The sequence below is a fragment of the Crinia signifera genome, chromosome 9 (genome assembly GCF_055691185.1).
Source record: "Crinia signifera chromosome 9, ASM5569118v1, whole genome shotgun sequence".
NCBI classification, from domain to species: domain Eukaryota; kingdom Metazoa; phylum Chordata; class Amphibia; order Anura; family Myobatrachidae; genus Crinia; species Crinia signifera.
In genome coordinates this window covers 72,099,542-72,124,256 of record NC_139225.1, presented here as the reverse complement: position 1 = coordinate 72,124,256, position 24,715 = coordinate 72,099,542, and the positions used below count along the sequence as shown (strand labels likewise).

General features: G+C 47.7%; 1 protein-coding gene across 2 annotated transcripts in view; it reads right to left on the bottom strand.

Annotated features, from left to right (window-relative positions):
• LOC146035640 (uncharacterized) overlaps nucleotides 1-24,715 on the bottom strand; it is a 97,477-nt gene that overhangs the window by 58,504 nt on the left and 14,258 nt on the right. For both annotated transcript variants that reach the window (XM_083159213.1, XM_083159214.1), the window contains exon 3: nucleotides 7,632-7,693. In XM_083159213.1, coding sequence (XP_083015339.1) covers nucleotides 7,632-7,693 — 62 coding nt within the window. The remainder of the gene's footprint in view (nucleotides 1-7,631; nucleotides 7,694-24,715) is intronic.

The following is a 24,715-nucleotide window of genomic DNA, read 5'->3' as shown; positions in this document are numbered from 1 at the left end:
CATGGAGAGGAGGCTAAGGGCACTTGCGGCTCTCCCCACTCGTCGGCCAAGGAGGCCAGGACGTGCTAGAATCTATCGCACACGGGTGACTCTGTTTGCTATGCCCGATGATGAGGTACTTACTAGGTACCGGTTACCGCCACATGTAATTCTGGATCTGCTCACCTTAATTCAGAGCGATCTGGAACCTCTACACGGGATCACGACAGCAATTCCGCCTCACACACAGCTGCTGGCGGTGTTGCATTTCTGCGCCTCAGGATCATTCCAACAAGTAGTGGCAGTACTTGCTGGAATATCTCAGCCGGCCTTCTGCCGAATCCTGAGGCGTGTGACGTCGGCCATGTTCAGGCGCAAGGGGCACTTCATGGCCATGACATTTGCCACCGAGACCCTGCGCAGAAGCCAGCAGGCCTTCCATCAAATTGCTGGCTTCCCTAATGTGATAGGGGCTGTGGATGGCACCCATGTACCATTTGTGCCTCCATCTCGAAGTGAGAAGATATATAGGAACCGCAAATTGTTCCACTCACTGAACGTGATGGTGGTATGTGGCCCATCCATGGAGATTCTCGCCTTCAACTCGAAGTTTCCCGGAAGTGCCCATGACTCTCATGTCATCCGACAAACCGGGATATGGCAAAGACTACAAGAGCTGGAAGGCCGTGATGCGTGGGTTCTGGGTGACTCCGGTTACCCATGTACGCCCTGGCTACTTACGCCGTACAGCTACCCAGCACCGGGCCCACAGGAGGCATTCAATCGGGCGCATGTTGCCACCAGGCAAGTGGTGGAGCGCTCAATTGGCCTTTTAAAAGGTCGATTTAGAGTGCTCCACCGCACTGGTGGTGACTTACAATATGCGCCTGAAATGGTGTCGAGGATCGTGGGCCTGTGTATATTTTTCCACAACATTGCTGTGCTGCGTGAGATACCCTTTGATGAGTGGGAGGTACCATCTGAGCCGCAAGATCCGCCCATGCGCCCATCCCGCGCCCCTGAATGCCGGAGGGGATACCAGCTGCGGGACTCTGTGGCGCAAAGATACTTCAGGTACATGTTATCGAGTTGACAGAACACACCAATTATTGTAAAAATCACTCCTTCAAATAAGTACAGTGTGTTAGTTGTCAGTGTTACAACACGAAAATTAGCCAGCCTGCCCTCCTAATGGCAAAGAAATAGGAGATATTTATCATATGTGCTTAGTTTTGGGGGAAGTTAAATATAGGTGCTAATTATTATACCTTGTTCAAGGGATCTTATGTGTTTGTTATATCTTCATTATTGTAGTTGATACTATCCCTGATGACTGGTGAGTACATTGATTTATTCTGTAATGTGTTTGGGATTTTTTCATGTGTTGATGTCTGATTTGTTTGCAGATATATATATATATATATATATATATATATATATATATATATATGCTATTCGAATTTATTCACATGTTTCAACATTTCAAGGAGCAGGCAGCCAGGCAGGCAGGCAGGCAGCCAGGCAGGCAGGCAGGCAGGCAGGGCTGGTGTATAATGCTGGTCTCAGGATACCTGCAAGTGTGTGTATGTGTCTTTTACACATAAATGTACGCATACACATAGATGCATAGAGTAAATAATGCTAAGTACAGCTAGGCGTTGCTAAGCTATAGCACGCGTTGCTTGGCGGAGCGAGGCGTCATTGGATTTGCTAAGTGCATACACACTGTGTTTTATATATATCAGATTTGTTCATTGCCATACATCAACACTACTGTTTTGAAGGCATGCGAATTTGTCACCATTTGTGTTTGCGCAGACACGCTGTTCATGTAAAGATGAACAATAAAGTTATTAACACAAATAAATGTGATCAACCAATGCCACCACCTGATTGGTTGATAGATGCCATTGTCAACATGGCGGAGACACGAAGGGCAGAACCCTTCACACATGCGGAGCTGAGGGTTCTTGTCTCCGTCATGGAGACAAGGCTGGGTCGTGCAGGGCCCTTTATCACGAACCGGCATAAGCGGAGGGCCTATGCTGCGGCAGGGCGCCGAATTTACGCCCGCACTCGGGTGCGTAGGTCCCTCGGCCAGCTGGAGAGGCGGTGGTCGGACCTCCGCAGGCGCCAGCCCCAGCTGCTCCAGCAACTCAGGGGCGAAATTGCTGATTGTGAGTATTTTAGCTATGAAATTTCGCACTTACAACATAGCATATATAAACAATAAAATGTGTCTCATGATAAGTGGGTGTCCATGGGTTTAAAAGTCCATAGACTGTTATGTGTGCTTCTTCCTGGTTAACATGCAGTCATGTGGCTTTTATATGTAATGCCATAGCATTGAGGATTATGATGCATACAATGTGCCAGATCTAATATGTGTTACACATTGATAAATGCCTGGGTTGTAATGTGTGAACAAATTACTACCAATCACATACTAATTTAAATGTCACAATTTGGAATCCATTAACAGTAAGGAGCTACTTTCTTGCATCGTTTGCCATCATTATCACCCTTCCATGTATGTCTTGTTATGGATTAATACATGTGCCCCAATGACCCCACATTGACCATGATGTTTTTTTCTACCACACAGCACGAGCCCAAGCACGACAGGCCCGTGAAGAGGCGGAGGCAGCCCTGGGCCAGGAGGAGGCCCAAGACCCGGAGGAGGAGGTGGCGGCAAGGGTGGAGGAGGAGGAAGTGGAGGAGGAGGAGATGGTGGTGGAGGAGGAGGAAGTGGAGGAGGAGGAGATGGTGGTGGAGGAGGAGGAGGTGCGTGAGGAGGTGGTGGAGGAGGATGTGGAAGCGGAGTTGGTTGCGGAGGAGGAGGTGTTGGTGGCGGAGGAGGAGGTGGAGGAGGAGGTGGTGGTGGTGGAGGAGGAGGAGGAGGAGGAGGAGGAGGTGGAGGAGGAGGAGTTGGAGGAGGAGGTTGTTGGTGCAGAGGAGCTGGCGGAGGAGGGGTCTGAGGAGGCCACGGTTGCCCCGGAGGAGTCGGATGACGATGGGGAGGAGGCGTGCCAGGCCCCGGAATATCAGCAGATCGGTATGTTAACATAATGCATCATTCATGAAGTAGTTGTACTGGTATTTGTTATGTAGCACTGTTGATAAAAAATTTTTTTCCCATACTATTCATATAGACCCCAAAGTGGGTAGCTACAGATACAGGTACGGGTTAGATGGGGTGTCCAAGGCATCCCTTTCATCCAGGACACCTCTCAATTACACCGGTTTGTGGGATGGGTTGGAGCTCCATTTTGACTGCCACATAACCGTTGTAGTTAAACAGGATCCTGGAGTAAAGGGATGAGTGGATCATTTGTGGATTAAATTCACCTGCTGCAAGCGTTGATTATGACCCATCAAATAGTGGAATCTATATTGTTGGTGAATGTTATTTATAAACTCTAGGATGTATGCTATAAATGGAGTATGGCCCGGCCTACCTTGGAATGGAGTCAGAAGTTGCCAGTGTCCCAGGAGCCTCCTCTACCTAAACACCCCCTGTACTTCAGATTTTTTTTTTGCCCTCACAGAATTGTAGGTTGGTTTAGACAGAATTATGATTTTGAGGATGTGTACTGTGCATTCCTGACATTTGCATAACTCCCATGCCACGAACCATCACTGAACTTAGACTGAGCAGATTGTGACAAGTTCTTATTGACGGAGGCCATGACCTGCTTGTCATTGGTTAGTCATGGGTGGGTTGTGACTGAGAAGAAACAATATGACTGTTATGTCTTCTGCAGAGTAAAGGGTATAGGCCAAAAAATACAGTATGTAGTAAATAAGTTAGCATGTATGTATATATGTATGTGTCATATCTATTTATCTATGTGTGTCTCTATCTCTCTACATCATGGGTCCTCAAACTGCGGCCCTCCAGATGTTGTGAAACTACAAATCCCGCCATGCCTTGCCACAGTTTTAACACTTCCTTATAGCAACACTGTGGCAAGGCATGCTGGGATTTGTAGTTTCACAACATCTGGAGGGCCGCAGTTTGAGGACCCATGCTCTACATAGATATATATATATATATATATACACACATGTCACCTAGCATTTGTGCAATTTATGTCGCAGTATGTGAAATGTATGCAAGAATAACATGACTAATTGTTGCCCCTTTGACATGCCCACAGATGACACCACACCGGCAGATGAGGGGGTGCGTGGGGCCCTCCGGCGACTGGAGCACCATCTGCGGCTCGCTCAAGCAGACCTGCAGGACCTTAAAGACCTGCTTATTTAATTTATAATTTTATATTTTTTTATTTATGTTAATTGTCGGGTTCAATAAATTCTTTATGCAAGTTCACAGTTGTTGGTTTTATTTGCACTTTAAATAGTATATGTGTAGATTGGTTATAATCTTTTACACAGGGTGTAATACAAACCATTGCACTTCAATTGCTGTAAGGGTTAATGTGTGCAATGCATGTGTTAGGCATGCTTGTAAGGATATATTGGAATCTAATTGATTCCAAGTCCAAATAAGCAGTTTTTTATGAGGATAGGTAATTGAATAAGTGGGTCATGTGATGTATTGCAGAAGATACTTCATAGTGGGTTGTTTGGCGTAAATACTCCGCTTACGTGCGGTAGCACCGCTTGGCTCCCGTTCGGATGCGGTATTCCCGAGCATACTCTGTAATACTCTGTAATACCGTGCCGAATCGGAGTGTTTCTCCCGCACACGCATGCTTTGTATGTCGTCCGTAAACACGCCCTGTTCTTAAAGAGTGAGTCCGTCCGAATGCGGAGGACACGTGGGCGTTTCTACGGACGATGGCCGCATGCGGCAAAACACCGTGGCGTGCTGACCGCTCCGTAAGAATGCGGGAATTTCCGCACAGATCAGAATAAAGGCCAATATTAGCCTCTACTTGAATGGGTTACAACTGAAATATTCCTGATGTATTGCAATGATAGTACAGTGGATGCTTATAAGGTACATACTTATTTTCATTTAAGTGGTTTTATATATCAAGTGGTATGGGGTGGGTATAATGTGAGTGTCAGTGGAACATGGAAGGACGGGGATGCTGTAATCACCCATATCTTTGTCACTAGACACATTATTTTGTATTTTTTTTTTTAAGAGAACACTGAGTACTTAGTGAACAAAATTGGTAAGTGAAAGGACTGAAGCTGTCTGGACTTTGCAATCTACTTGAGAGATTTGCCTACACTCGCCTCATACACTTTACCCTGCACAGTTTATTGGACCCCCTTCAGTCAGGCTCTCCTTCCCAACACTCCAAAGAGATAGCACTGATGAAGGTTTGTTGAATAATTTGAAAGTTACTAAGTCTAAAGGCAATTACTCTTTCCTTATTTTTCTAGATCTCTCTGCTGCTTTTGACCACTCTCTTCGCATACAAACACTTCAGGAAACAGCGCTATCCTGGTTCTCATCCTACCTGCTTTGATGTGAGCTTCTGCGATTCCTCTGCTATTTTCGATCAATACCACATATCTTGACAAACTAATCAGCTCTTTCAGATTTCAGTATCACCCAGTGGTCGAAGTGGAAATTTTGTAGTGGGGGGTATGTAAAAGTTAGTAATGTTTTTCTGTGCGCGCTCCAGAAAAGGGGTGCGTGATCACACAAAAGAGGGCATGGCTTTAAGTGTGATGTACCATATACCACACAGTAGTAGGATCCCTTATACTACTGATACTTGTACTACTGGGCACACTGGTGACTGGGGGAAGGGGCACATGGAGACAGTCACATTGAGGCCTGGTGGGACATACATACGGGTTCGGAAGGGTGTCAGACAGAGCAAGAGACAGCACCAGAGCGAGACAGAATGAAAAAGGGAGTTAAGAGATCCATCGGACCATTAACCTGCTCATGGCTAAGCCTAAGTACCTTTTCTTCATTATTATCCTTTCTAATCTGTTCTTCTCTAAACCTTTCACTACTTAAGCGTTAGTTCAGTAAAGTATCTCCACAAGGGCCACATCTCTTCCCCATTCCCTCTTTCTGATGGGGATCCACACAGCTCTATTCTGAAGATCCTGTTCTTTGCTCTCTCTTATGTAATCCTATTGGCAATATGCATTATCCAGTACCCACAGGGGCAAGGGCTCTGAAAGAAGCCCTTTCCTGCGATGTGCTGTGACAGCTGCTGGGGGAGCTGGGCATGCACAGTCAGCCAGATCACTATGCACAGGTGCCACTTCAGGCAGAGGGTCCTGGGAAACCCTACCAGCAGGGTCATCTAAAGAGCATTGTAGGCCATGAGCGAAACAATGCACATGGGGCTCTCCACAAGAAAAAAATGTAAACAAGAAAAAAATCATAACACGACCCTCCTGTGGTCCTGCTCTATCTCTCCAGTTCCAGCCCTACAGTGAATGGCTATCAGCACTCTGATTGGTGGATAGCTTCAGCCATCCGCCAATCAGCATGCTGACAGCTATTTACTCTATGTCTGCAGGCTGGGAGGTAGGTGAAGAAAGCTGTACTTTGACTGGTGGATAGCTCTAGCCAACCACCAATCAGAATGCTGACAGCCATTCGCTGTCTGGCTGCAGGCTGAGAGGCAGGTAGAGAAAGCTGCCGTTCTCAATGAGAGTACCAGGCAGCATTTTATACTGTGATTGACTTGTGTGCCTTAAGATCCAGTGATTTCTTACCCCTTTATATCCTTCACAGTTTATCTCCATACTCCAAATGTTTGTTCATATTTTTATGTACAGGTATTTGTTCGTATTCTATTTTGCGTGCGGCAGATGTTACTTGCCTTCGCACTTGTACATGTATTATTAAAACTTTAAATAAATAACATTGAATAATGCGGTACTTGTGTATTATAGCGGCACCCTTCGCATCGCATACCAAAAGGCATACGATGGTATGCGATGCGATATCGTGCGATGTTGTACAATGTCATACAATTTAAAAATTGTATAGACATTGTATATGGCATTGGCATACAATGCCATAAAATGCGATGCGATTAAAAATTGTATAAGCACCCTAATGGGTGCTTACAATGTTAAATGCACCCCCCCGCCACCCCTCCACTATAAATGTGAACCCGAAGCGTGGCGAGCGCAGCGTGCCCGCGAGGGGCGGCGGTACGCGTCCTACGACCTTCTCATACCCCCACTATCCTCGTCGGCGTGGAGCTGAGAATATAAAGTGTGGCGAGCGCAGCGAGCCACCGAGCCCGAAGCGTGGCGAGGGGACGTGGATACCTGTGAAGCCCGCAAGGGGACGCGGATACCTGTGAAGGTATCCGCGTCCCCTCGCCATGCTTCGGGTTCGGTGGCTTGCTGCGCTCGCCACACTTTATATTCTCAACTCCACGCCGACGTGGATAGTGGGGGTATGAAAAGGTCGTAGGACGCATACCGCCGCCCCTCGCGGGCTCGCCACGCTTCGGGTTCACGTTTATAGTGGGGGGGGGAGGGGTGGCATGGAGGTGCATTTAACATTGTAAGCACCCATTTGGGTGCTTATACAATTTTCCATCGTATAGGGGGCAAAATCGCGTTGCATCGCATGCCATCGGGTGTATGGCATGCGATGCGATGCGATTCGATAAAAAAATTGCCGCTATAATACACAAGTACCAATAATGCTTATAAGAAGACATTTTGGAATGTTTTATTCTTACCTCTTACACTGTTTGAGGAAGATGCCAATATTCATGTTTTTCCTTGAATCAAGCAAAAAGACCTGCAAAACATAAAAGAGATATTCCAATACAAAGATGTCACACCTGCACAACCTGTCTGTAGCATCCATCCTGCTTTTCATGTACCAGCGTGTCTGCAAACTCTTCATGTACTGGCCTGTTCTCTAATAACTCCCTTTTCATAATATCTTCTCATGCCAAGAACAACATTGTGAATGATTGTTCCGCAAACCTGTGCTTCCTATACCAGCATCAAAACCCTGCTCATTTAGAGACAAATGTCAGTACTGTCCTGAACAATAGAGCAAATGAGGAACACTATACATCTGTGCCTGAGATTACACACCACCCGCACAGGTCACACAGCCGTGCATCCCTAAAGAAAACGACAGATATAGAGGGCGATTCAGACCCACTCGATGTGGGCTGGATTCGCTCCCCTGGCTGATGGTTGGGGTTTGCGCATGTGCAAACCGCAGGAGTTTTACAGTCGCCGGGCCATTTGCTCTATGGTAGGCGGGATGGGGGCAGACATGAAGCGGAAGCAGAGGAATGCCAAGCATTTTATAGGCTTCCCCATAAAAACGCTGGGCGTACCCCTGTGCATTGATGCCTGTGTGGGGCATATGGCTGACATCACATGACGTCAGCACCCGCCCCCTTTTCGGCCATCTCCATCCAGGATAAATTTGGTGGGGTGGTGTTTACTCAGTGGCGCTCGCATGGGGGGTTCTGAGTACCCAGAACCCCCCTTCCTGAAAGAGCACATTTTTTTTCAGGCCATTTAGATTAAGCCTCGCCCCCTTGAGTATTGGCTCCGCCCCCTCCAACACCCACGAATCGCAGGTTAGGAAAAGATCAGATACCTACTTGCTAATGTAGACACAGCTGCTGCTGCTGCTGCTGCTGCTGCTGTGATTTCTGCCTGCCTGGCTCTTTTCTTCCTCCACCCTCCAAACATTTGACGCTGATGCTGCCAACTTCCTTTTTTATCATTTTATTCTTAAACATTATACATATATATATATATATATATATATATATTGTACTGTATGTACAGTATATATGTATTAAACATATTATGTACACTGTATATACAGTATATATATACAGTATGTACGTGCGTGTGCCAACCACTGCCGTCTGGGAGTGCAGTGGTTGGCAAGTGGGATGGCAGAAGTCAGCGCCCGGCTGTCAGGTGCCAGGGAATGACATAATGTTCTGAGGAACTCTGCTATCAGCAGTCCAGCTTGTTTGTTAGACACGGCATTTGCCAGGACATGGACACGCGAGTGTCTCACACACTCGCACGTCTATTGCCGCGAATGGGCACATGAGCGTCACACGCATGCCCCATTCACAGAAACATCAGGCCATTCACCGGCAGCCGCTCAGATGAGTGGCTACATCTGTATATAAAAATATATATATATTACCAGGTATATAACGGTTCACCTCAGTCTCAATTCTCCACCCCTCTCTAGAACCCCCCCCCCCCCCTGCAAATCCTGCATTTGCCCCTGTCACCAGCTCGCTAGGTTGCAAATATACGCAGGTCTGAATCACCCCCATAATAAGTCACATGTGAACATCTTGTTACCAAATTTGTGCTACTTCTTCAAGAATATTTAAACCAGCCGAAGGTCGGATCCAATTTTAATATAATTTTCGGTACTTGTTTCCTAGCACGGCGCCCACGATTTTCAATCGTATGTCATCTTATGCATTGTATCGCATCGCATGCCATATAGCCGCATGCGATGCAATTTTGGCCAACCTATACAATTTTTTATTGTATAAGCACCCTAATGGATGCTTACAATGTTAAATGCACCCCCACGTCACCCCCACTATGACGGTACACGTCCTCCGACCTTTTCATACCCCCACTATACACATCGGCTCGTAGTTGATTCTAGATAGTGTGGCGAGCGCAGCAAGCCACCGAGCCGGAAGTGTGGTGAGCGGACGCGTATTACTTTACATGTATTCCGCGTCCCCACACTGCGCTCGCCACGCTTCGGGCTCGGTGGCTCGCTGCGCTCACCGCAATATCTGAAGTCAACTCCACGCCGACGTGGATAGTGGGGGTATGAAAAGGTCGAAGGACGGCTTCAGGTTGGCATTACACTGGGGGTGGCGTGGGGGTGTTTTTAACATTGTAAGCACCCATTACAGGGCTTATACAATAATCTTATAGGGGGGCCATTTAACATTAAAAACACACATTAGGGTGCTTATACAATTTTAAATTGTATACCATTGTATATGGCATACAATGGCATACAATGCGATGGAATACGATTTTAAATTGTATAATATCGGGTGCCATCGCGCAACATACCATTGTAAGGCTTATGATACGCGATGCGATGGGTGCCGTGCTAAGAAACAAGTACCCAATTTTCTTTTTACTTTTATGTTTCATTGAAAAATAAATTGAATCATGTAGTAGAAACCTTGATCAACCACGTGGTAACACTATTTAACATTTATAGTTATTTGGATTTCATTTGATTTTTTTTACCATCTTTTAATTAAACCAATCTTTTGTATCTTATTATTTCTCTATGTAGATAGACTAAACTTTAATTCATACAGTGTAGATGACATTGAAAATAAAACAGGGTGCTGTTAAGCATTAGTCCTACTTACTACTTATTATAACTATTATAAATCTGAATAGTAATACAAAATGGAAAATACAAAAGCACTTTTCAGAGAAACACACACTTACTGTAAGTGCAAATTTACTAAAGATTCTAAAAACTGAAAAGTGGTGATGTTGCCCATAGCAACCAATCAGATTCTATAATTTCACTATTGCATCCTAGAACATAATCTGATTGGTTGCTATGGGCAACATCACCTCTTTTCTTTTTTAGAAGCTTTAGTAAATGTATCCCATACACAGAAAACAGGAGACGTTAAGCATTAGCACTTTTAACCTGCCCCACCTGCAGTGCACATGGTTTTGCCCATTTTCCAAACAAATGTGTACTGAGCTCAGATCTGAATAAGGCCCAATGTACCATTTCTTTCCTGAAGATTTTTGGATAAAATGGTGGCCAAGGTGACTGATGCAAAACAATGACTTGCCTAGGGTGCAAGGCCACAGCCCCCTGCCACTGTTCTCGCTCCCCTCTCGGAGTGTCCTATCCCACTATCATACAGGGAAAAACTAAGGAAGCAAGAGCCTGGTGGTCGGATTGAGAGAGACCTATGGGAGAAAGGCTTGGGTGGTCATGGCAACCTTTCTCTGACTGGCCAGAAGGAGAGAGATGGGAAGGAGGATACGCTCGGGCGGGCGTTCGACTGATCTGGGAATTGTGTGAAGAAGGAACAGCTGTGGGGCTGGAGGAGATATTATTATTATTATTATTACATCTTATTTATAAGGCGCCACACGTGTTTTGCAGCGCATTACAAAGGGTATACAGTAGAACACTACAGGGAGACAGAATTTAATATTACAGTAAATAAATAACCAAAATTGAGCACCACAATTCTATATACACTAAGGGGCCAGGTTTATTCATCCGGCCGGGGCTTCGCTCACCAAGAATGGGACTTGCGGGCATGTGATTCGTGTAAATTGTTAGATTGTAGCGCTCAGCGTCTGTCTCCATACACTGTCTAGTGTAAGGCTCACAGTCTGCATTGTCCCCTTGCAGCCAACGTAGCTAGGCGTCACCATGAGTGACAGCTCGCTTAAGCGTATAGCAGGGCAGAGACCCCTGACCCTGCTGGCAGCGTTTCCCTTTCCTGTTAGGAAGTCCCCGCGTAGTGTGTGCCTCAGAACGTGTGTGACTCCATCCATGCTGTTTGTAGCTCCACGTACACCGGAGCGCGTAAGAGCAAGCCCCGCTGTAATCCCGTTACAAGCGTGACCTTTGCACAGGGAGATCCATCATCACTGGCAGCAGCGACGACTGGGAGAGATACCGCCAGCGTAAACCAGTTGATAGCCATTAACCCTGCACAAGCCAAACGCTACAGCTAAGTAACAATCAGACACTGTGATTCCCAATGTACCAGTTGTATTACTGCCTGAAGTTAACTGCAAAAGTACTGTTGTATCCTACAAGCCTGCCACTTGAATAAATCCTTCAGTTGGTTATATCTTCAGAGTGTGTCGTCTAACAACCACACTGCACGTACTTATAGACACTCTGCCAATAGGTTATGGGCCCAGCACGTCACGTGCGCGAAGATTAACCCCCTAAAGACAAAGTGCTAGCGCAGTACATAAAAGAACACAAAGGAATTATTTCTGAATTACCATTTGTGGAAGAGTTAACGAGAATGCACAGTACAGGGCATAGCATGAACTTTCCAAAGCTCAAAGGCTCAGAGAATTATACTACATGGAAGTTCGCTATGGAAATGCAGCTTAAGAGGGAGAAGCTATGGAAAGTCACAATAGCCCCAGGAGATAGTCCAAACCCAGAAGAGGTAGACAAGGCCATTGGCACAATAGGCCTGGCTGTGGAGCAGCATGTTTATTCTACTATCTGTGGGAAGGAGTCCGCTAAGGACATGTGGACAACTCTACAAGGTGCTTATGAGAATAAAGGCTTAATGAGAAGGATAAGTCTGAGACGCACACTGTATGGAACAAAGCTGAATGCATGCAAGGACATGAACGATTATATTGATAAGATACTATCGATAGGTCAGCAATTGGCATGTGTAGGAGCAAAAGTGGATGAGGAAGAAGTGGCGATGGTAATGCTGCAGAACTTGACAGAAGAATTTGACTTCCTAGTTGTCGCACTGGAGTCAAATGAAACCAAGCTTACAACTGAAGTTGTGAGAGCCAAGCTACTACAGTTCCAAGAGAGAATCCACAAGGATGCCATGGCTGAGGGTTCTGCCTTAGTAGCAAAGGGTGGGAAACCCAAGAAATGCACGTTCAAATGCTATGTGTGCCACAAAGTAGGGCACAAGGCTTCAGAATGCAGGATGAAGAACACTAGTGGCATGCACAAGCGGCATGACAAGAAGAACGAGTCAGCACTGAATGTAGCAGACAAGCCAAGGAGGGATCTCTGGTACATGGACTCGGGAGCCTCTAGACACTTCAGCTGCAACAAGGAGTGGTTCAATTCTTTAACACAGTGTACACCCACAACAGTTACCGGGATTGGTGAAAAGGTCCTTACTGCATCAAATGTTGGGACAATCACAGTGAGACTAAGAATTGAGGGACAGACAGTAGTCACAGATATTCAAGACGTCCTGTATGTACCAGAATTGGGAAGTAACCTCATCGCTATCAGCGTACTCGAGGCAAAAGGCTACAGAGTCCAGTTTGCAAAGGGCAGGTGTATGGTGCATAATGAAAGAGGGACTGTAATTGCTTCAGCAACCCGATGCAACCAACTATATGTCCTAGACACAGATGAATGTGTAGCTTTGGCAGCCTCTGCTGAGAATGAGTCAATGGAGCTCTGGCACAGACGTTTGGGACACTTAGGATATGATAATGTCCAGAAACTAGCTGATGGGATGGCAACAGGAATCACAGTGAAAGACTCCGGAAGACCTGTGTGCGAGAGTTGCATAAAAGGCAAGCAGACCCGCAACCCATTTCCCAAGTCAGCAGGCAGAGCAGAATCACGATTAGCTCTGGTGCACACAGATGTGTGCGGACCAATGGAAGAGGAGTCAACCAGTGGTTACAAGTACTTCATGACTCTCATCGATGACGCCACAAGAATGACACACGTATACTTCATAAGGAAGAAAAGTGAGGTGATCAAGAAAATTGTGGAGTACAAGAACCTTGTGGAAACTCAGACGGGCCTAAAGCTAAAGGTCCTGAGATCCGACAATGGGGGAGAGTACGAAAATGGAGAAGTAACCGACTTTCTAAAAAGGCATGGCATAAAGCATCAGCTGACGATGGCCTATACGCCTGAACAGAATGGCGTAAGTGAAAGGGCGAATCGAACAATCGTTGAAAGAGCACGAGCGATGGTGAACGATGCTGGCCTGGAGAAGAGTTTTTGGGCAGAAGCTGTATCTACTGCAGTATACCTGAAAAACAGAACACCTACAGTGGCCGTGAAAGGGAAAACCCCCTTAGAGGCCTGGTCTGGGAAGAAGCCAGACATCAGTCATCTCCGTGTCTTTGGGAGCAGAGCTTATGCGCATATACCAAAGGAGAAAAGGAAGAAACTTGACCCAAAATCAAGACAGTGCATATTGCTAGGCTATTGTGAGGAGAGCAAAGGGTACAGGCTCTGGGATGCAGAGAACAGACGTCTTCTGAAATCAAGAGATGTGATATTTCAAGAAACAGCATCACCCACAAAAGCAAAAGAACAAGAAAAGCAAGCACTAGTAGAGGTGTGTGAAATAGAAAGCATACCTGAAACAGAAAATACTGAAGAGGGAAGCAAACCAACAAACAGAGCTTCTGTAAGAAGAAACAAGGGCATACCAGCCAGGAGATATGAGGAAGAATATGCGAATATAGTTTTCAGTGAACCTCAGAGTATTCAAGAAGCGAAAGCGTGCAGTGATTGGGCGAAATGGAAATCTGCAATAGACACAGAGCTATCAGCACTGAGAGAGAACGATACTTGGACCCTAGTAGATAGGCCAAGCGACCGCAAGACAGTCAAGAACAAGTGGGTCTTCTGCAAGAAGTTAAATTCAGACGGAGAAGTTGCCCGTTACAAAGCCCGTCTTGTTGCTAAGGGATACACACAGAAATCCGGAATTGACTATGGGGAGATATACTCACCTGTTGCGAGGTATAATACTCTCAGGTTAGTAATTGCAGTCGCCACCTTACAAGACTTACTGCTATACCAACTAGACTTCGACTCAGCATTCCTAAATGGAGAGTTACTCGAAGAAATCTATATGGAAACACCAGATCATTATAATGAGGATGAACTTCAGACAGAAAAGGTGTGTCTTCTGAAGAAATCCATATACGGCCTGAAGCAGAGTGGTCGTTGCTGGTACATAAAATTGGACACAGTACTACTTGAAATGAATTTTATTAGATCAGAGACTGACCACTGCCTTTATCACAAAACTCTGGGAGAAAAGTTGTTCATCATAGCAGTCTATGTGGATGATATACTTATAGCAGGTCACGAAGATCACATCACAAGTGTGAGAGATCAACTAAAAAGAGATTCAAGTTGAAAGACTTAGGTCCAGCCAATCATTTGTTGGGAATGAGAATTGTTCAAAACCTGAAAAAAGGAACAGTCACAGTCGATCAACAAATGTACATCGAGGCAACAATCTTGAAGTATGGGATGGCAGACTCCAAGTCAGTAAATACACCAATTGACAAAAGCATCAAGATTACAAAAGGTATGTCACCAACCACACAAGAAGAAGCAGAGGAAATGCAAGATGTTCCTTACAAGAGCGTGGTTGGAAGTCTTATGTATGCAAGTATTGGAACCCGCCCAGACATCACTCATGCAGTCAGTCGGGTGAGCCAATTTGCAATAAATCCTGGAAGGCAACACTGGATCGCAGTGAAGAGGATCCTGAGATACCTAAAAGGTACAAGTTCCTTGAAATTAAAATTCGCCAAGACAAGCAATTCAAATTTGAAAGTCTTCTGCGATGCCGACTGGGGAGCAGATGAAGATGATCGTCGTTCCCACACCGGTTACCTGTTCACACTGGCCGGAGCTGCAGTTAGTTGGGCGAGTAGAAAACAACCAACAGTTGCTCTCTCGACAACTGAGGCCGAATACATGGCTCTTACAGAGACATCAAAGGAAGCACTCTGGATCAAAGAGACTTTGTGTGAGTTAGGTCTACTTTATGAAGAAGAGACTATCAGTATCGCATGTGACAACAGGGGAGCAATAGATCTTTCCTGTACTACCAAGCATCATGGAAGATCGAAACACATCGCGATAAGACACCACTTCATCAGAGAACTAGTGGAGAACAAGTCCATCGATGTTGAATACATTGCAAGTGAACAGAATGTCGCTGACATGCTCACTAAAGGACTGTCGTCAAACTTGCTTATTAAGTTCGTGAAGGACTGTGGACTTGTCTAAGTTCAAAATGTTGATTTGAAGTTTTAATGTTCTGAATGTCTTTTCTCTCTAACCATATTTTCGGTTACAGGTATCACAAAAGGACAAAGCATTGTATTAAGTTCTTTTATGTAGCCGAAGACAGCCTTAAGCGAGGGGGAGTGTTAGATTGTAGCGCTCAGCGTCTGTCTCCATACACTGTCTAGTGTAAGGCTCACAGTCTGCCTTGTCCCCTTGCAGCCAACGTAGCTAGGCGTCACCCTGAGTGACAGCTCGCTTAAGCGTATAGCAGGGCAGAGACCCCTGACCCTGCTGGCAGCGTTTCCCTTTCCTGTTAGGAAGTCCCCGCGTAGTGTGTGCCTCAGAACGTGTGTGACTCCATCCATGCTGTTTGTAGCTCCACGTGCACCGGAGCGCGTAAGAGCAAGCCCCGCTGTAATCCCGTTACAAGCGTGACCTTTGCACAGGGAGATCCATCATCACTGGCAGCAGCGACGACTGGGAGAGATACCGCCAGCGTAAACCAGTTGATAGCCATTAACCCTGCACAAGCCAAACGCTACAGCTAAGTAACAATCAGACACTGTGATTCCCAATGTACCAGTTGTATTACTGCCTGAAGTTAACTGCAAAAGTACTGTTGTATCCTACAAGCCTGCCACTTGAATAAATCCTTCAGTTGGTTATATCTTCGGAGTGTGTCGTCTAACAACCACACTGCACGTACTTATAGACACTCTGCCAATATAAATGGGGTGCGTGAGCATGTGACCCGCTTGATTGTGACCTGCTTCTTGGCAAACGGCGTAGAGATGGAAAGCTCTTGTGCGCCCATCAGATGAACAACCACAGCTGCATCCTGCAAACACGCATGCCGGGGAATTATCGATAGACTGTACATGCGTATGGCCCGTAGTATGAATGCGCTAGGCCACGGGTGTCAAACACACGGCCCACGGGCCAAATCCGGCCCGCCAGACCTCGTCATGTGGCCCGCGTGAGGAGATAGCACACAGGGCAGTGTGTCCCAGCTCCTGCCTAGGCCACCTCCTCTCACCCACCCCACCGCGGCCGCCTTACCTGTTCCTCCACTGTCGGCGGCCATGGTACTGTAGGCACATATGTATGCGGCTACAGAAACATGGCCACCGGCCTCCACGGCTACGTGGAGGAGGGCCCGGCTGCCTGTTCCCTCTGATGCCCGGCAGTGACAGACACTGGGTGGGGATGTCATGACGATGACGCCGCCCGCCCATGCGTCTGTAGAGAAGTAGGAGCAGGCAGGGAAGCTGGACCGGGAGTCGGGGATAGTGTGGCCGCAGCAAGCAGTGAAGAAAAGCTGGAAGCCGCAGCAGCTGCAGGACAGACGGAGAAAAGAAGTGAGGATGAGGATCACACTCACAAAAAAAAATATATATATATCTGCTGTTTCCTGAGGTCTCCCCGTGTATAATAATAATGCCATGACACCACAGGCTGCTCCTCCTGTATAATCATTTGTGTCATGGCATTACTTTTATTATATTATACAGGGGGAGCAGCCTGTGGTCGTCATGGCATTATAATTATACAGGGGGACCTACAGATACAACCGGCCCTTTGAGGGTGACCAAACTGCTGATGCGGCCCCCGATGAATTTGAGTTTGACACCCCTGCGCTAGGCCATCCTGCAAACACGCAGGCCGGGGCATTATCGATAGACTGCACATGCGTACGGCCTGTAGTATGAATGCGCTAGGCCATCCTGCAAACACGCAGGCCGGGGCATTATCGATAGACTGCACATGCGTACGGCCCGTAGTATGAATGCGCTAGGCCATCCTGCAAACACGCAGGCCGGGGCATTATCGATAGACTGCACATGCGTACGGCCTGTAGTATGAATGCGCTAGGCCATCCTGCAAACATGCAGGCCAGGGCATTATCGATAGACTGCACATGCGTACGGTCCATAGTATGAATGCGCTAGGCCATCCTGCAAACATGCAGGCCAGGGCATTATCGATAGACTGCACATGCGTACGGCCCGTAGTATGAATGCGCTAGGACATCCTGCCATAACATAGGCCCTTATTCTGATCGGTGCGGCCCGATCAGAATATGCGGCCGCAACCGTGCAGGCGAATCCCCGCCTTCCATACGGATCGCCACCTGCCGTCCGTATGCGGATATGTGGCGATCCGCATGAAATTGGACGGGGATACGCCTCCTCCATGGTGGGAGCAGCCCCTGCATTCGATGGTCGCCGAACATCGAATGCAGGGCCGCACGCTCCACCAGGTTCCGCAACACAAGACCACACGGACACTTGTCCGTGTGAAATCATGTATAGGGGCGGGCAGCTGACATCCGGCGATGTCAGATGCCCGCCCCGTACCCACGCGTCACGGCCTCATTACCATGCATACGCCCCGCGTTTGCATGGGAACGCCCATGAAACGCGGGGCGTATGCATAGGGTAATGAGGCTAAGTAGCCCCTCACGCCCCTCTACGCCCCCTGTGCGGCGTATAAAGAATCCGTGCGGCGAAATCGCCTGCACATGCGCAGAGTGACCTCTGCACATGTGCAGACGATCAACATCGGCGGTCCGTCCGCATGCGGGAATTTCCGCACCGATCAGAATAAGGGCCATAATTTTTTTTATCGCTGACCTATGCAAAGTGATTGACAGAAAGGTGGCATTTGGGGGTGGTAATTACCCATTTTCTGGGAGTGTAGGGAAAATGCAGGCGTGCTTGGCCATTTGTGGAGAAGACGTGTGACGTCAGCTCCGGCCCCGATCAGCCTGTTTCTATTGCTGCCACCAAGTCCTGGACTACCCACAGACTGTACACAGGAAAAATCATTCAATGGTGAAAAGATTTTTCGAATGGATTTGCAGCTATTCAACGATCAAGCTAATTTTTGCAAGCTGTGCTAAGCAAATCGCGGGCTTGCATGGAGCGGGGCAGCGTATACCTGATCACAGGAATCGGGACATCTGTCAGAATGAACTTAGGTCTACAGTCATTAGGTCGACCCCACTAGGTCGACTGGCAGGAAGGTCGACCTGACTTAAGGTCGACATGGGCCAAGGTCGACATGACTTAAGGTCGAATTTGCATAAAGGTCGACATGAGGAAGGTCGACTGGTCATAAGGTCGACATGGGTTTTTCACTGTTTTTTTATCCGAATGTCGACACAGTCGACATGGACACAGTTGGCAATGAGAATCGGACCCTCGCATCGCTCGCTGCGCTCGCCATGCTTCGGGCACGGTGCCTCGCTGCGCTCGGCACACTATTTTATTCTCCCACCACGCCCTAGTGGATGGTAGGGCATGAAATACCGCCTGTCGGCACATGTCGGCTCAAAAAACAGTGAAAAACCCATATCGACCTTATGACCAGTCGACCTTCCTCATGTCGACCTTTATGCAAATTCGACCATAAGTCATGTTGACCTTGGCCCATGTCGACCTTAAGTCAGGTCGACCTTCCTGCCAGTCGACCTAGTGGGGTCGACCTAATGACTGTAGACCTAAGTTCATTCTAATAGATGACCGCTTCCCCTGATCACAGGGCTCCAAATATTAGCAGCACCGGACCAGGTGGGAATTAGGCCCTATGTGACCATTGACATTGCATGCAGATTAAATGAGGCCCAGAATCAGGCAGGCTGTCTCACATAATTGTGGTACTGATTTCCTTATTTCATATATAGAGCATTTCTGTAATATATTGATATATTGGCTATGTATTTAATCAACTCTGCTATGTTTTACTGCTTCTTGTTGCACCCATAGCCAAAAAAAGGGTCTCTGGGGGTCAGTACCCCTGCTCCCCCTCTCTGAAAGGGCCCCCTTCAATTGGCACAAATCAGAACTGTGATAGCGATCCATCACCGCAGCCGGCACTGCTCTATCCAATGACAGCCATCACCGCAGCCGGCACTGCTCTATCCAATGACAGCCATCACAGCAGCCGGCACTGCTCTATCCATTGACAGCCATCACCGCAGCCAGCACTGCTCTATCCAATGACAGCCATCACAGCAGCCGGCACTGTGGAGCTGAGCTGGGCTGTGACGGCTGACTGTGGAGCTGCAGCCTGCATTGGGAGTGGCTGATGCACAGGCTGCACAGACAGAGACAGGACCCAACCGCAGCAGATAACGTGGAAGAGGGAGCAAGAGGGGTATCCTACCTCCACCGCCTTCCGACTCCACTGCCCACTCGCACCACATGACTGCCACCCACGCCATCTGCCTGCACCGCGTTTTTTTAACCTTAGGGCCCACCTGTTTTAAGTCTGGGCCCTCCACAGCCTTAATTTGGTTGCACCTATATGAAATGTAATAATAAAGAATGTGTTTGAAAAAGAAGACAAATCACGCCTCTGTACTTTCCGTTAATAACTTGGTTAACAGCATAGAATGATATTACTTCAGCAAGAAAGAATGTGGCAAATATGGGCAGAGTATGTGGCACATGTACCATAATGAAACGTTTCATTTAGTGCACTGCAGAGAGCATTTATGGGATTAAAGGGTTTATTCACTACAATCTTTTGCAACCTGCTATAATTACCTTGGTAATACCTGTGGTGTACTTAGACTTGGTTTGGAGCATGCTTAGGCCACTTGTGGCTCACTATTAAATGATGTGCATGTCCCCGCATTGATGAAATATTCAAACGAGTCAGGCATTTGTTCATTAGGCACTATGGGGCCGATTCTAATCCAGTACGGACACGCCGGGGACCCATGTTTCTGCCCTGCTCATATTCCCATATGCACATGTGCAGGGCTTCTGTGCGGCCATCTTCACCGACCTGCATAGTTGACGTGGCTCTCACACAGGGGGGCAGGGGATGGGATGGGGAGGCAGGGGGCCATGGAAAAGTCCAGCGTTTCATGGGCATCCCCATGCATACTCTGGACATTCCCATGTAAATGCGGCCGTGATTGAGTGTGTCGACGTCTGCCGCCCGCCCTGTCTTTGTCCTCGCATACGCAAATTTAGTCTCCACTGACTTATAATTGCGAGTCCAGGAGACATCATTCCATAGTCGGCGACCATCGAATGATTCCTCCTGCTGCGGGCAAATGCGTGGGGATATGTTTCCAGGGAATCATTATGAAATCCCGGAGGTCGGAAATCCGGCGGTCAAAATCCCGACGCCGGAATCCAGACAAGGGGGAGGCGTGGATCGCCCCCCCCCCCCCTTGCAGGCTCGATGTGCTCGCCACACAGCAGGCCCGGTGCCTCGCTATGCTTGGCACACTAATTTATTCTCCACGACACCCATAGAGGGACAAAGTGCCGGGATTTCGGCGTCGGGATTTCAACCACCGGGATTCTGACCACCGGGATACTAACTGCATTCCGTTTTCAGAACACATCCCCCGCAGGGTTGCGAGGGGATATCATAAGGGGATGCGGTCATTTGGTCTACAGCATGATGGTCGACAGTCATTAGGTCGACACCATTAGGTTGACATGGGAAAAGGTCGACATGGGTCTAGGTCGACATGGGAAAAGGTCAACATGGTTCTAGGTCAAAAGGTCATTAGTTCGACAGGTCATTAGTTTGACAGTGTCTAGGGTGACAGTCAAAAGGTCGTCATGGGGTTTTTCACTGTTCTTTGGGCCAAATTGTGCCAACAGGCGGTATTTCATGCCCTACCATCCACTAGGGCGTGGTGGGAGAATAAAATAGCGTGCCCAATGCACCTCGAGCGTAGCGAGCGATGCGAGGGTATGCGGTGCACTTTAAACTGTGTCCATATCGACTGTGTTGACATTCAGGTAAAAAAAAACCTGTGAAAACCCCATGTCGACCTTTTGACTGTCGACCTAGACATGGTCGAACTAATGACCTGTCGAACTAACGACATGTCGAACTAATGACCTTTTGACCGATAACCAAGTCGACCTTTTCTCATGTCGACCTAGGCCCATATCGACCTTCTCCCATGTCGACCTATTGACTGTCGACCATCATGCTGTAGACCAAATGATCCCAAATCATCATAGGGGGGGGGCTGTGTTTTCACCGGGGTGGCCTCTCCAGGAGTCGGTAAGCTGCAAGCATCACAGCTTACCAAATCAACCAGATTGAGGGCCTATATCTGTGGGTGGCAGAATTTTATCTAAATTGGCCAAAATAGCTATGTTTGTGCTAGCTTTACTTTTTACAATGCATATGAATATTTGACATTAGAATCCTGTTTGTGGCTACTGAAAAGTTGAGCAAACACCCAAGGTCATAACTAAGAAGGATCTACAGTAGATATGGTACCATCGCTGTCCCAAGGCCCTGACCTCTAGCTACCAGATTGCCAGGAATGGATACATCCTGAAATCTTTCGAGCTACCCAGAGCATCCTCAAGACTGCATTTCCCAGTGCAGGTTGCCTGGCCCACCTGCCCGGCATCATGATAATATGCGCACAGGGGCGAGACCAACACAGGTCACACTACATATGCAGATCTGATCCCATCTGACATAAGTGCCTTCCTTCCCTTGGGCAGGTGAAATGGGGAGGGAAGCGGGGGTGGGGTCAACACAATATGAGTTCAATTGCTGGGTTGATGCAGAGCTGTAGGAGTTTCTATTCTCTACCTTCCTGATATGCTGCACACCTAGATAGCCTGACCGGGCCCGGTACATTTCAGGGTACCGTGGCCATGTACCCTTAGAGAAAATAGTAATTAAGCACCTCCCTGGCCACACTGCAGCAGAGCACTTAGAACAGGGCTGGGCAACACCGGCCCTCCAGATGTTGATGAACTACATATCCCAGCATGCCTTGCATCAGTTTCAGCATGGCCACATAGCAAAACTAATGCAAAGCATCTTGGGATGTGTAGTTCATTAACATCTGGAGGGCCGGTGTTGCCCAGCCCTGACTTAGAAGCATGTGCTGGGTTGAAAAGAGCTGCTGCTGCTGCCGCCAAGTAACAAGGGACGCACTGGCCCCTCCATCAGACCTGGGCCCAGGTAATTAGTACCCCCCCCCCCATCCTATCGGCACCACTGATAGTGAGTCACTAATGTTATCAACCACCCCTGATACATATTGAGGATGATGGCAGTTGCCAGCATTATCTAGCACATACTTGCCTACCCTCCCGGAATGGCCGGGAGGGTCCCGCAAATCGGGTCCCCCTCCCGGTCCCCCGGGAAGGGGGGCAAGTCTCCCGCATTTCCCAACAGCCCCGGCTCCCCCTCTCCCCGCGGTCTAAAAACTATTACTTTCGCGGGTCCGCGGGGAGGGGGCGGGGCTAAATGACGCAATTCGCGGCATTTCGCGGCATTTTTAGCCCCTCCCCCCACCCACGGACCGCAAATTGAGGCTTCAGCCCGTCATGGGGGCGGGGCTTGATGACATCACCCGTGCCCCGCCCCCAAAACGAAGCCTCTACCCGCCCCCGCCCTTTCACTCCGTCCTCTCCGGGCTTCTCCCGGAAAGGAGTGTGCCAAAGTCGGCATGTATGATCTAGCAGCTTGTAATGGAGTTTCTGCTGAAGCTTACTACTTCCATTGATCGTGCCTATTATACGATTTTGTGGGAATATTTTAGAATCTTATTTTTCTGCTTATATTCCCACAGGAGAAGAAAGATCATTATTGCTGTTTTACGGCGTGACATGATAATGCACTCTTATTCCACCCAGCAAGAGCCTACTTTTAGTAATACTGATATTAATTAGTACTATTATTATTACTACTATTATTATGTATTCTATACCATAGACAGTGCACCGATGTTGCCAACAATGGGGGTTATTCAGACCTCTCTGCTAATTTGCACTCCTGCACTCCACCATCCAAGGCTTAGGATATAGCGCATATTGGCGAATAGCTGAAAATCCATTCTCAACTCGCTCACCATCAAATGATTTTTCAAGTGTGTGCAATCTGTGCATAACCCAGGACCTACTCGGCCAGTGCAATAGAAACAGGCTGTACGGGGCCAGAGCTGATGTCACACGCCTTCCCTGAAAACGCTTGGGCACGCCTGCATTTTCCGGAAAAGGTCGACATGGGTCTAGGTCGACATGGGAAAAGGTCAACATGGTTCTAGGTCAAAAGGTCATTAGTTCGACAGGTCATTAGTTTGACAGTGTCTAGGGTGACAGTCAAAAGGTCGTCATGGGGTTTTTCACTGTTCTTTGGGCCAAATTGTGCCAACAGGCGGTATTTCATGCCCTACCATCCACTAGGGCGTGGTGGGAGAATAAAATAGCGTGCCCAATGCACCTCGAGCGTAGCGAGCGATGCGAGGGTATGCGGTGCACTTTAAACTGTGTCCATATCGACTGTGTTGACATTCAGGTAAAAAAAAACCTGTGAAAACCCCATGTCGACCTTTTGACTGTCGACCTAGACATGGTCGAACTAATGACCTGTCGAACTAACGACATGTCGAACTAATGACCTTTTGACCGATAACCAAGTCGACCTTTTCTCGTGTCGACCTAGGCCCATATCGACCTTCTCCCATGTCGACCTATTGACTGTCGACCATCATGCTGTAGACCAAATGATCCCAAATCATCATAGGGGGGGGGCTGTGTTTTCACCGGGGTGGCCTCTCCAGGAGTCGGTAAGCTGCAAGCATCACAGCTTACCAAATCAACCAGATTGAGGGCCTATATCTGTGGGTGGCAGAATTTTATCTAAATTGGCCAAAATAGCTATGTTTGTGCTAGCTTTACTTTTTACAATGCATATGAATATTTGACATTAGAATCCTGTTTGTGGCTACTGAAAAGTTGAGCAAACACCCAAGGTCATAACTAAGAAGGATCTACAGTAGATATGGTACCATCGCTGTCCCAAGGCCCTGACCTCTAGCTACCAGATTGCCAGGAATGGATACATCCTGAAATCTTTCGAGCTACCCAGAGCATCCTCAAGACTGCATTTCCCAGTGCAGGTTGCCTGGCCCACCTGCCCGGCATCATGATAATATGCGCACAGGGGCGAGACCAACACAGGTCACACTACATATGCAGATCTGATCCCATCTGACATAAGTGC